Source organism: Augochlora pura, chromosome 5 (assembly GCF_028453695.1).
Source record: "Augochlora pura isolate Apur16 chromosome 5, APUR_v2.2.1, whole genome shotgun sequence".
NCBI lineage: Eukaryota > Metazoa > Arthropoda > Insecta > Hymenoptera > Halictidae > Augochlora > Augochlora pura.
The window spans coordinates 4,323,158-4,336,191 of record NC_135776.1 but is presented as its reverse complement, the minus strand read 5'-3'; the positions used below and the strand labels follow the sequence as shown (position 1 = coordinate 4,336,191).

General features: G+C 33.6%; 4 protein-coding genes across 11 annotated transcripts; 2 read left to right on the top strand and 2 right to left on the bottom strand.

Annotated features, from left to right (window-relative positions):
- The first annotated feature begins 13 nt into the window (after positions 1-13).
- Positions 14-4,178, top strand: LOC144470240 (uncharacterized). The gene is made up of 3 exons (XM_078181182.1): positions 14-402; positions 489-591; positions 816-4,178. Exons 1-3 carry the CDS (start codon positions 341-343, stop codon positions 3,186-3,188), a joined length of 2,538 nt encoding a protein of 845 aa, XP_078037308.1. The 5' UTR covers positions 14-340; the 3' UTR covers positions 3,189-4,178.
- Positions 4,179-4,212: 34 nt separating this feature from the next.
- On the bottom strand, positions 4,213-6,231 carry LOC144469953 (thiol S-methyltransferase TMT1A-like). The gene is made up of 3 exons (XM_078180703.1): positions 5,659-6,231; positions 4,943-5,202; positions 4,213-4,785 (listed from the first exon to the last, which is right to left on the bottom strand). Exons 1-3 carry the CDS (start codon positions 5,933-5,935, stop codon positions 4,525-4,527), a joined length of 798 nt encoding a protein of 265 aa, XP_078036829.1. The 5' UTR covers positions 5,936-6,231; the 3' UTR covers positions 4,213-4,524.
- A 375-nt stretch (positions 6,232-6,606) lies between these two features.
- On the bottom strand, positions 6,607-9,899 carry Sec6 (Exocyst complex component Sec6). The gene has a single exon (XM_078181217.1). It carries the CDS (start codon positions 9,764-9,766, stop codon positions 7,520-7,522), a length of 2,247 nt encoding a protein of 748 aa, XP_078037343.1. The 5' UTR covers positions 9,767-9,899; the 3' UTR covers positions 6,607-7,519.
- A 156-nt stretch (positions 9,900-10,055) lies between these two features.
- Positions 10,056-12,431, top strand: LOC144470299 (putative RNA methyltransferase CG11342). 8 transcript variants are annotated; one of them, XM_078181280.1, is made up of 5 exons: positions 10,103-10,204; positions 10,312-10,371; positions 10,457-11,018; positions 11,326-11,584; positions 11,710-12,431. In XM_078181280.1, the coding sequence occupies exons 4-5, from the start codon at positions 11,381-11,383 to the stop codon at positions 12,247-12,249; spliced, it is 744 nt and encodes a 247-aa protein (XP_078037406.1). In that variant the 5' UTR covers positions 10,103-10,204; positions 10,312-10,371; positions 10,457-11,018; positions 11,326-11,380; the 3' UTR covers positions 12,250-12,431. The 8 variants fall into 8 exon arrangements, with proteins under 8 accessions (XP_078037408.1, XP_078037405.1, XP_078037406.1 ...); XM_078181278.1 differs by having other exon boundaries at positions 10,457-11,208; XM_078181279.1 differs by having other exon boundaries at positions 10,089-10,123; positions 10,457-11,584.
- The last annotated feature ends 603 nt before the right edge of the window (positions 12,432-13,034 follow it).

Here is a 13,034-nt window from a genome sequence, read left to right as displayed (position 1 = left end):
TTGTATGCTTCAGAATTGGTGTTTTCTAACCTAATGAAAGGCTTCCGTTGATCATAATATTAATAAAAGTTGTAATACATACGAGTGTAAAGAAAGCATTACTTTTTCGTAATTGTGTAAAAAACCTGTATCTCGTCTTGCGCAAATTCTTGTAGTTATACTCTGCGTCTGTGATTGTGCTTAATGCAATCGAACAACAAGAAATATAATTTCAAATCAAAGTGTTATGAATGGCATCATACTTCATACATGCAAATACAAGTTGGATGATACACATGGAAGTTTATAATTTATTTAAGACTTTTGTAGTTTATAATACTCGTACGAAGAATGATTATGCATGATGGATAATAAGTTGAACCTTCCAGATCTGGATGAGTCATATTATGATGGTATTGAGAGGTAAATCTACTATTACCACAGCATATTATAATTATTTCTGATTGTGTCTAATCGTATTGATTTTCTAAATGTTGTATGTTTTCTAGGATTGTTGGTACCAAGAACGATTCATCATTTTTATTACCTACAGACGTGTTAAAGAAAAGGAAAAAATTTTGGGATAGCTTCTTTCAAAAGTATGAGGAGGAGGTAAGAGAAATTTCATAATTTAAATAAAGGGACTCACTGTTTAAGAAGTAAGTTTTTCTTTCTTACGTATTATTGTAGTATCAAAAATTTTCAAAAAATGTGATTCTTTTCAAAAGCTTAAGCGAAACCTTTCTAATGCTTGATCGGTGGGTTCCTTTAGATACAACTGTATTTATTTAAAATGTAGTAATAATAATAATAATGTTACTCACTTCTCATTTTAGTCACTAATAGAAAATGATTTAGACTTATGTGATAATCAACACAGTGTGCCTCATAAGAAGTCATTCAAATTTATACAACATTGGGTAGATAACGGTACTTTGCCATATAAAAATGCAATTGATGTAGATAAGGAATCAGAACACTGTGATACAACAAAAATGTTGACAAATTCTTCCAGCAGTTCTGTAGATACAGCTGCATATATATTATCAAATAATAATACAACCAATAAAGTTACCACAATCGCTATTGTGGAGGGAGCAAAACAAGTCTCATTGGCAAACTGTGAGAATGAAGACATAGGAAGCATGAAAACAGTGAAACTTGTCACAGATGCCGGCAATCGAGATAATAATGACAATGTTTTACAACCGATAGATGAAAGTAGTATTGAGGCTACTTCCACAATATGCCCAGCTCAAATTGAAGAAAATGTAAAATTTGGGAGAAATGATGAACCAGTAGTAAACACTACACCTAAAATTAACTACAATAAGCTATTTACTGAGAAATTAATGCATTTAATTAGTAAAAAAGAAAATCGAAATTCTTATATGAAAGAAAACTTATTCAATAGAGGATCCAGTCAATCTGAACAAACCAATTTCACAGAAGAAAGTTCTGTATTTCAAAATGAACCAAAACGATTGAGTCAACGTAAAAAGTTATATAGCGGCAGAGATTCGCCTGTTGACATTGTTTCTACAATACGTAGAAGAGCAAGTATTATACCTGGAGCAAAAGCATTTCTGCATCCTGCATTAGATTCTGACACTGTAGCAAAAAGAAGGACCACATTTCTTAGAAAGAGAAGGACACAACAGATAAGTATGAATCATTCACGTTTGATGAATAATAATACATTCCTTAAACCAAATGAGACTATACGTAAAAAATGGCGTAAAACTAAAAATTCATCCGAGGACGTTAAGCAAAGTGTACGTGAATTAAAAACTCAAAAAACAAGCTTTAGTTCCATTGACGGTAACAGCACTGTTACAGAGGACAATAATCCGAATATGGATACATCTTCAATAGCTAATACCAAAAGCGAAATTGCTAGTTCGTTAACAAGTGCAAGCGAATTTAAAAAACCTAGCAATAACTTCAGAAAATTTAGAGTAACCAAATCTAAATTAAAAAATCAAATAAGATTATCCTTACCGAAACCCAATGGGCTAAAGAAAGTTACAATACCGCAGAACATGGAACCGTTAGTTTATTTAGAAAGATTATCTGAATCCGACATAAGAAAATACAAAACGCTGAAGAGCTCAACGATCAATTTTGATAATATATTAAGACCAGTAATTCGTTTAAAACGATTACAAAAATCCGATATAGAAAAATATAAAAAGTCGAATGAACTTGTCGAGGACGATAATAACTCACATTCGGCAAGTTGTTCAGAAAATTCGTCAGAATTTATTTCTGATAAGAACAGAAAATCAAAGAAAAGGAGAATTCTTTCTGACTTAAATGTATCAGATCGCGTAACACGGCTATCAAAACGCGGTATTGAAAATAATACCAGTTCAAGTACATTGGAGAAAGATAATATTAATTCGAGAGGAATAAAGAAAAATAATATGCCGAGTACAACAAAGAACAATAATTTACAATCTCGAACTATCCAGATTCAAAATGATGGGACAACTAATACTAGAAAAACACTGCGCTCACAAAATGCCTTAAATAATTCGTTCCGCAATTGCAAGACCATTCATTTATTTGAGGATTCGGATAGTGATAACAGCACTGTATTAATCCACCAATGTAGCAGTTTTAAATCTCCAAGCGATATAAGTACTTTTCATGACTCTAGCAATGTCTCCTTAAACAGAAAGATTGGAACGACAATTAGTAAAATTCGTAAAAACGACGTAAATGTACGGAATGATGAAATAGAAATATCATCCAAAAGTAGATGCAAACGTGGTAACAAATCTGATAAACAAAAGAACAGCTTCACTTTCTTGTTCGATGATAATAATGACTTTGTAAAACTTATATCACAGAAAACGAATAAAAGGTTCGAAAATAACATAGGTATAGATCCAAGTAATACTGACGATGATCGTAGCATAAGTAAATCGTCAGTAACGTCTGAAAGAACTTCGTCACCGTCAAGACATTCAGCAGAAAATAAATTTCGAAAATGGAAATTCAGACGTTCAACGATGATTAAAGATGTACACGAAAAGAATCTTAGAAATAAAAAAGACGAACTTCCCCGAAGGATAATGAAAAATTGTAAGAGTGATGAAAACGACGCTCAAACTGCAAAAGAGGTTAAAGATAAGCTACGGGCGAATCATTTATATTTTCGAACGCAACTGTTTGATACTGATTCAGAAGCGTCATCGTGTTAATAATAATTCTTATTAATGTAATTATTATTTAATATATAATTTTTGTAACGTTAGGATTAATTTTAACTCCGGCAAGAGTTAAATACGATTAAGCATTTTGATTTAAAGTATCGTTTAAATTAACTAATCAATTTAACACGATTCTAATACTATAAGTTCAGTTATCATTGTAAAACTAATCAAAGTAAGTGATTTTTTTACGGACTTGAATAATACAAGACATTAAGGAATGTGTCACCAATTTATAAATATGATTTTAAAATTGTTAAATGTAACATAGAAAAAATAAAAAGAGGCGATATATGTATGATTGTAAAATATTGAAATACTTATAGAAGGGAATGCAAAAGCTTTGACGTAAACAGATTCAAAGTTGTGATGAATGCTACTGAAAAATAAAATTGTTCAAAATTTTTGTATTTGACGTTAATCTTAATTTAGTTGTTCATAGCTTTCCAACTAATTACATTTATTTTATGATCTCTTTTAAAAGTAAAACTGTCACAATTTTATAATACTATTAATAATTTTAATTCCACTGGTAGTACAAATGATCAATACAAAATAATTTGTACTTTCTCAAATATTTTTGAATGTCTTCTTAATAAATATTAATATTTTTTATATGCAATACTATTAGTAAGAATCTTCTTCTACTGTTATTATTAGATTGCGAATTTTTATGCTATATAAATATACTTTTAAATTTTGCGATTAAATTTTATTATAAATAGACGAAATTAGCAAATTAATTATTATCTACATTTAGCGTAATGTTTAAAAAACAAAGAAAATCACGTATGTAATAATGACTATCGGCATGTAATTAATAGAGAAATATTGATTAACAACTGAGTTGTAAAGAATTGAGCATATTTCAATAACTCATGCCGATTATAATAATACTGGTATGAGATATGACACTTCGAAAAATGTTTAAAACATATTTCTATAAAAGATTTATATAAATTGTAAAAATAAAAAATATAATTTTTTACTTACAAATTGTTTTTATTAACGGTGTTACAACCTTATCTATATTCTTTAGCAATTTTATTAAGTTCAATAGTCATTGTTATTTCCGTAGAGGAAGTATTTCCAATACCATTATTTTTTTGTTGAAGTGACTAGTTTAATACAATTTTTTGGGGAGTACATATACGTATAGAGACTGCAGATATTTATGCAAATTTTTATATTTAGAATAGCTTTTTTTAATGTAGTTTCTTTAAATCTGCAGTTTAATTGATTAAAATGCAACGTCGTCGTATAAAGTCTACAGGATTTTAGTAAAAATTCTTTGTCGTTTTGTTTTATGATTTTTTTTTAAGTACATCTATCGTATTGCAATCCCTAATACATGTTTCCTTGAAAGGACCAAATGAAAATGTTGCGTCACGTATCCGTCGAGAATAAACGTGTCACACGTAATCTTAGCGAAACCAATTTTTCGAATATGTTTCGTAGGATCAGCGTCTAAACGACAGCCACCGAATAACGATGGCCATATTTTTGTTTGTGACAATAATTTTTGCAGCCTCTGCACAAAAGTTCCTTCAGCTTCGGGCACATGTTCTATGAACAAATAGTGGCCACCCTAAAATAGATATTATTTAATTTCTTTAAAGTATTGCGAACAGATTTTATTATTTAGATTAAACTATCTTTTCATTATACATTAGAAATCGTGCAACAATTATAAAATTAATTTTTCTATTTTTCTGTTTATTTAAGAATTATATTAATTTCTTTACCGGTGCCAGAACTCTGTGAATCTCGCGTAGCGTCGATTGCACCGACTTCACTGAACATAATGATCTCATTGTTACAACTATATCAATGTATCCTGTGGGTACATCTTCCAAAGAACTGCCGTCACCAATTATCATACGTTCAATAATTACGTTCGTGAATTGCCACGAATGTCTCCCCTTAATTAAATACTCGGCTAGCCTCAGGTTGCGATCGACGGTAATTAAACGAGTATTGTCTGGATAAAACTGTATATTTTCACCTGGAAAGTTTATAATTATAGTGACGATTCAATGAAAATACTCTATTCAACAATTTCTTTTCCTAATTTGCGATATTGTTTGAAGTATTTGATTTTTTGAGTATTTAAAAAATTAAGATTGTGTATTACAAATCCCCAAAGATATGCATTTGTAGTATAGAAAAATCTTTAAAAAGTTATAAAATGAAAAGCTGTGTAAAATTCAATATCTATATTTATTAAATAGGGTATGAAATAATTTTTGTTCTAGCTATTGCAACCATCACGTTAAATCATTAAAATTGTGGTTTCTTTTAAAAACTCGCATAAATTACCTATTCTTGTGAGAAATTGGAAGACTGATATCTTAGGTCCGGATTAAAATCACAAGATTACCGATCATTGGTTAATGTGTGTTTTGTTAAGTGTTTGTTACTGTATAAAATTTGCGACTGGTTGTGCATGTAAGATGCCCACCCGTTTTAACACCGATCTCGAGCACACGGATGCAACCCATGGACCGTAGTCTCTCATCACTGGAAATTGCATTTTCCAATACTGCGAACAAACGTTTCCTATAAGGAAGCGCGAGTTCTGCCAATTCCTTTTCAAATCCTGTTAGGTACGCTTTATAAATATATTTCCGTAGGCTCGACCACTGCTGCGCCATCCAGATCACCATGACCGTAAAAAGAAGCGCCAAAATTCCGTAATTGGTGAACATATCACGAATCCACAAGTCACTATTACTCATTGTGTTAAAATAATACTGTATACTTTGTTTGAGTGACAACGAACTTATCTTTCGATTGGCACTTTGTCATAAAACTGCTAATATTGTTTATAAAATCATTTAAACAGAAAATATGTTTCTACCTAACTCAATTGTTTATAAATTCAATTGTGCATAAAGATTTATTTTAAAGTTATATTTAACACTTTTTCTTAGTATATAATTTAATTTCTTTTTAATCGTCACTTAGCGTTTTTTTTTTATTTATTATTGTGCAATTATATTACGTCCACATTGTTTATGATAGACCACCGATCTACGACTTGGCTACATCTGAATCTCGAACTCGTGCCATTATTTATTCCCGCAACGAAAACACTTTTCTGTTCGATAAGCTAATCACTTTTGCGAAATGATAACACTCGCGTCTATACTTTGTGCATGCGTAATGCTTTTTTCAGAGAAATACTGCTGAGCCAAGTATAAGTTAGGCTGAGCGCACCGGGGCTTACTCTACTAGAATAAAATAAAATATAAAATCTAGTATTTTAAAAAATATACATACCTTTTAATTAAATTTAATTTTTGCTCTTAAGTTCATTCGAATGTTATCGCAGTTCTTAAAAAATAGTATTAGGGATATAATGACATAACAAACACAACGTAAACATATACTTTTAAAATATCTTTAATTTAGATTTTTAGATGTACAGGACCTTTTTAAATATGTATATAAATAAATACGATTATAATATATGAAAAAAGAAGTATATCTCCAAATATTAAGAAATTATATTTTCTCTATACTGTTTTCAATCAATCTGTACACATTTCTCCTTCGTACCAAATTAATACTTTTTAGAAATTAAACAAGACTAACTAATTTTGATTTCAATAAAAAATCGATACATTTATATACAGGATATGTAAAAAAAAACTAAAAGTCCAATTGATCTATATAATTTTTAATAAATTAGATAAATAAGGAAGTTAACAGTAATATACAATTTATTGATTATTATTATTATCCTGAATTAAACTGATCTAAAATGATCACATATAAGTTTACTTAAGTCTCTTTACATTCTGTAGGTCTTTCTTTATAATATTTTGTTGGCCTTTAAAGTGTAATCACGCTGTTTTCATTATATTTTATACATTCTCCTATCTTTTTGGTATACGTATGGTATATACTATATAGTATTCTATACATTTAAAACTACATATAAATAACGCTACCTACAGTGAATATCTACAACAGTTTAGTAATAGTTAAGGCAGTGAATCGATTATTGTTTCGCTTGCAATATTAATTTTTAACTGCCGTCCAGCAAGAAATTCTCCAAAACTTTAGGCATCTGTAATACGCAAACAGATATTTACATGAAATAATAGCACTGCATCTGCATTAAAAAATGGAAATTATTTTAACTTTCCTTAAATAATAAATTAATTATCATACATATATCGATTCTATTTGCGATGTTCAACTTATATTGCAATTATAGTAATTATTTTGTTAACTAAGTACGCTATACCAAAATTACATCATCCTAATTAACGATATGTAAAACTCTAATTTATTTCTTTCCTTGTTTTTGAATTTCAAGGTTTCCAACCAAGGAAACTGTCCTGTATAACTATCTGTTTGAATATGCTGTGTGTAATAGATTGTGGTACTTTGCGATTTCGTTGTGCTTCAAAGATGTACGAGACTTTCTCTCTTGCCTCGCTACGAGAAATGTCACCTCTAAGACCGAGTAATCTAACTAAATGATCTTCCGTCATGTCTGGATACTTTTCAACCAAAGAATGCAAATCAAGAGAAAGTATCTCGGAATCTTCGCAGCGCAATACTTCGGCGAGGCGTTTGATTATTTCGAAGGGCGAATTGAAGTTTCCCACTTTCGGTGCTATTCTATCAAAGAAGTTCTTTAGCTTTTCCGCTTCTGTCATTATCTTTGAAGTAGAAGTCAGACATTCGTCGTACGTTTTCAATGATATCTTTCTTTGCAGCATAGCGGAAATATAACGTTTTGCAATGAGGTTTTGTGCCTCTGTAATGACGTATTCAAAGTTTCTGGGAGATAAATGATTGTAATCCTGGAAGTAATCCTCCAAAGTTACACAGATGGTCTCCACAGGAATAGGGGATGATAACCATTTGGGGGTAATCAGATCCTGGAATTGCGATTCTAAATCTAGGAAAGATTCTTCCAGTAATATCGTCGCTGCTTCATTCCGTAGTTGCTGGTAATTAGACAGTAGGTTTTCAAATTTAACCGTGACGTCCCCGCTGGTATTGGGAACCCAATAGAGTTGTTTCATTTGTTGTGCTAACTCTGTAAACTGTAGACAATTATTGACAGCTGTAATCATGTGATGGGTGAAGTATGGTACTTGGCTCCTGTCCTCAAAGTGTTTGCTTTTGAATTCCAATATTGCTTGCCTGTACATAAATCCATACTTAATAACTTGTTCAATACATAAAACCAGTGCTTGAGCTGTTAAGTCTGCACTAATTGTTTTGGTTACTTGTAGATTCTGATCAATCATTTGGAAAATGATTACAGGTGCTGCAGTATGATAGTATGCCTCTTGAGTGCTACCTTCCGGTAATATTCCACACCACCAATCTACTTTCTCGGTTTCTAAGGTCTTTCTCATCCAATCCTCATAATTTTGGCACATATTTTTCAAATATTTCTCCTGGAGATCATTTATAATCTCAGGACTCAATAATGGACCAATGTCGCTTGTGTCAATATTCAATTCTCTGTGTTGCATCAATTCTGGTCCTGTATAGGTGTTCATAATCCAGGACAATAAAGATACATATTCATTTCCTTCCAAGCCATTTGCAATTATATCTTTCAAGTGTTGAGATAAGCTTGTGTGATACATTTTGACACATGTTCTTACAATATTCCACCAAGGTGGGAAACATGGTTCACACAGTGTTTTAGCAACTCTCAAGTCTTCTAGAATTAAGAGCCTTGTGAGTTCCAAGTATCTGACCAGCCACATTTTGTTATCTACCCTTTCTTCAACATGAGTGCCTTCAATTCTGTTGGCTATAGATTTTTCAAGAACCTTCATGGCCATGTCTTTCCATCTTTTAGGCCTACCTGGCGGCATAAACCCGCTCTGTTTGTGCCTTTGAATAGCAAAGTGATCTGCCTTCTCTTCCCTTTCTATAATCCTTAATGCTGTTACAATAACAGTAGGTTCCTTTCTGACAGTGTTCAATGTACGACTTAGTACCAATCTGATTTGCTTCTCCATCAACTGTGAAAGCATTTCAACATCCTCTAAGTAAGCTTTCAACATGATTGTGTCGGCCGGTGATTGATTTGGAAGTTTATGAAGCTCATAAAGCAAATCATCTCGCGAATTCTCAAGATCCATAATGCTCTGATGAGCATGCAACAGCTTACCTTCGTTTATCCATTGCTTAGTCTTTTCAACACTGTCAGGCACAGTAAACGTATGCTTCAAGTTCTCTTTGGCAGTAACGTATTGCGAATGACGCATGTTCTCTTCCTGAACAGCCTGTAAACGTGCATTTAATTCAGGAACCTGACTGAACAACTCACCAATGTCATTTAGCTCCTGCTTCACAGAAGAGATGCTCTCCAAAGAGCTCTCTAGTTGTTCGAAACCCACACGAACCCCATCTAATTGACTTTGCATTGCAGTTTTGAGCATAGTGTCTACGGAAGCTTTTTTCCTGCTTATTCTACGTTTGTACATATCAATTTTTTCCAATTGACCCGGACGTTGCAACAAATTCGACACATATTTTGTTGCTCTCGCTTTTGCCTCTTCTTCAGATTTCTGTAGGAACTCCATGTTCAGAGCCGTTTTCGGTAGCTTATATTTATATTACAAAATTGTCAATTACAAAACTAGGAAATAATGTTCCTCGATAAATTGATTAATAGTTCAACACGTAATGTGTACAGGATTATTTTGACATTTGCGAAACTTTGGTTAGGTATTTTAAGATGAATTTACATCAAAAAGCCTTTCGCAATGTTTAGTACCCATTGACGCAAGGTAGATGGCGGTTGCCTGTAACTTTTTCGCGTGAATTGATGTGAATCTACTATATCATAATTTGGGATAAAGTATCAGAGTACATACAGTGAACACTATGGGGTGTTCTGTTTCACACTTTCTGCAGTACCGACATCGCTAAAAACAAAGGTACGGGCTAAAGTCTAGTGGCAGAAGTACCAGAAATAACAAGAGGTTTTAGGGCCACCCAAACCCTAGATAGAAAAGCCCGTAAGATGCAATGTCTTTATTAATCTGTTCTATTGGCTTATCGAGAAGATATTTCATTATAGACGAGATACCCGTCTATCAGATTTAATATTCAAACTCGTTTGCAGCGGAGTTTTTGATCCGAAGGAAACAATGACGCTAGAAGTAAAAAATGACTAATTCTTGAGGTAGTGCTTTATTTCCTGCCAGTTTTAAATATTTAAATAAGTAATCGACTAAAAGTACACAGCATCGTCTTTTTATTTAATCTAGGCACCTTGGTTCGGTCTCATGTTTGTAATACAAACTCAGAATTTCTCGATATTTATATAAGAAGATCTGTCGATGGCGGCCATCTTGGAAGTTTGCTTTGCTTTGATAGTCCCGTGACGAGCCATCCTGCTAAATATTATAATTGATTTCTTAATAACGCAATATTTGTCACTTTGAACATCAGATTAATTTACAGAATCATGATTGACCACTTTCGACCTGCTTATTTCAATAGTAAAGCGTCGCTTTTGAAAATAAAATAAATGGAAAGTGGCATATAAGTCATTCATCATCGTATCGAGATGTAACTCTTTTAGTTTTACTAAATATCGCATGACCTAAGTACATGATATTGCAGTTCGAACAAAATCACGGGGAACCAAGAAAGAAAGCGACCGAGATAGTCTATTGATCGAATGGTCTTCTAAGTTGAACGGGGCAACGCGAGGAGCGATACGCTGCGACGGGTATCAGAATCAAGGAGGCATAGCCCTTACTATCTCTTCATTGTGCTGAGCCTTATTCCGACACCTGAGTGGAACGAACCCTTACACGTTTATGTGTGCGTTTAACACCAGTGTATTGGGTAGCCGCACCCGCGCAGAGTAGGGAAAGAAATGTAGTTAAGGTTTTATATGGGCCAACACCCAAGCTCACTTTCGTGCAGTCTGTCGTAGCGAGCGGTGAAAAATTTTCGGGGAAACATTCGCTGGTTCTCACTGCTTAACTCTACTCAGTGCACTAGTAAACTAGTAAATATTTATAGTAAACACTGCCAAATTGATTTTTAATTGTATTTTTTTCGTAATTAAGGTAAATGAAGGCAACATGATTGTATTTAATTTTTGTCTTATTTTTACCACCCTTAGCATTTTCAGGCTTTTGTAGTTCGACAGTGACCTGTGTACGTTGATTTTAAAAGACATGTCCGAGGAAATGGAGAACAATACGACGACACCAACTGCACGAAAAATTGACGATTCGGCCTCTAATCGACATGGGAACTTTCTATATTATTACGATGTTCGTCCGGTGGTTGATCGTCTGCGACAACTTCCGTTGGACGTGTGGCGACCAACCCAGCCGGGTCGGAAGTACGTAGGGCTAGACATCGGCTGTAACTCGGGGGTGAGTTTGAAACAGCTGTATGGAAAGATAAAATCAGATGTAAAATAATTAAAGTCTCAACGAAAAATATCCTCTTTTTAAGTGCCCGTAACTAGTAAACTGGTAAATGAATATTTTATTTCCAGGACTTAACGTTCATGCTGTGCAAGTTCTTACAAAAGTTAGTGAAAAAAAGAGAGGTGTCTCTTTTTGGCGTTGACCTCGACTGGAGATTAATCGAGCGAGCGCGCGAACATAATCCACGGCCGGATCAGATTACCTTCGACTGCCTCGATTTCATCGAAGATAATAGCAACCGGATATTGGAAGACTATCTTCGTGGCGTCGGGAAGCCCCGTTTTGATGTTGTGTTCTGTTTCTCCGTGACGATGTGGATCCACTTAAACCATGGAGACAAAGGATTGATCAAATTCCTCCGGAAGGCCTGCTCATTGACTGATATGATCGTGATTGAGCCACAATTGTGGACAGGTTATGAAAAAGCCGCCAAAAGATTGAAACGAACAATGGGCGAAGAATTTCCTTTGTTTGAAACATTGAGACTGGTGGGAGATCCCGCGGCACACATACACAGTATTTTAAGTCAGTTGTGTAATTTCCGAAGAGTTAAGGTCACTGAAGCCAATTCATGGAGTCGGAAAACATTAATCTATGAAAGAAGATGAATAACTTACTCTTCGAATTTGCGCTGGTCCGAATCGTCCACCTCACATGACTGAAGCTTGGCCGAATAACCATTTTTATTACTCGAATAGCTGAACATCGAACAAGCCTTTCAACCTCAACAGGTCGTTATCCGAATTTTGTTGGATCCATATTGCTATGTTATTTTATACATACGTGCCAATTAACAGACTTAGGATCCGTAGACATCTGATAGATCTGACGAGGACTTTTTCCACCAAATATCTGGGGAAGTATTACTAAATACAATGCACCGGAATCTGTAGCCGTCAGACAAAGGCGGCTTGAAGAGCTGAAACTCTGAGGAGAGGTTTAGTGGATAGGCCAATATTGGAGAGTCTTACACTGACTGAGAGCGCATGACGTCTCGTCTAGGAGCTTAACGCATTACTCTCCTCTTGAAAGAAAGAAAGTCGGATAAAATGGACTTCGTATAAATTCCAAAAATTCCAAATTCGTTTCATACGAAGTTTGCCGACCAACGTTACTTATGGTTTTCGACAATACTTTCTTAATATTGTCGTATCAAGAAATAGTATCTTCCGTATTAATAATATAATTAAATAGTTAGGCTGCATATGCATATGTTTTAAAATTGTAATTAAGAAATACATGAGTTAAAAATTCAAGTTTTTTAATAATGTAACACTTATAATAAATTAAAAATGGATTTTATTATGTCACCTCTGTGTGTAGTAGTCAGATTTAGTTCACAAGCTGACCGTTCTATTTAGGCAGAGTCCGCTATCGTACCACAGATTTTCCT

Coding starts and splice junctions, on each gene's coding strand:
- LOC144470240 (XM_078181182.1), top strand. CDS start 341: ATGATGGATAATAAGTTGAACCTTCCAGATCTGGATGAGTCATATTAT. Junction 403..488: donor TATTATGATGGTATTGAGAG/GTAAATCTACTA, acceptor TATGTTTTCTAG/GATTGTTGGTACCAAGAACG. Junction 592..815: donor TTCAAAAGTATGAGGAGGAG/GTAAGAGAAATT, acceptor TTCTCATTTTAG/TCACTAATAGAAAATGATTT.
- LOC144470299 (XM_078181282.1), top strand. CDS start 11,381: ATGTCCGAGGAAATGGAGAACAATACGACGACACCAACTGCACGAAAA. Junction 11,585..11,709: donor ACATCGGCTGTAACTCGGGG/GTGAGTTTGAAA, acceptor TTTTATTTCCAG/GACTTAACGTTCATGCTGTG.
- Sec6 (XM_078181217.1), bottom strand. CDS start 9,766: ATGGAGTTCCTACAGAAATCTGAAGAAGAGGCAAAAGCGAGAGCAACA.
- LOC144469953 (XM_078180703.1), bottom strand. CDS start 5,935: ATGAGTAATAGTGACTTGTGGATTCGTGATATGTTCACCAATTACGGA. Junction 5,203..5,658: donor CGAGATCGGTGTTAAAACGG/GTGGGCATCTTA, acceptor TAAACTTTCCAG/GTGAAAATATACAGTTTTAT. Junction 4,786..4,942: donor TTCACAGAGTTCTGGCACCG/GTAAAGAAATTA, acceptor TATCTATTTTAG/GGTGGCCACTATTTGTTCAT.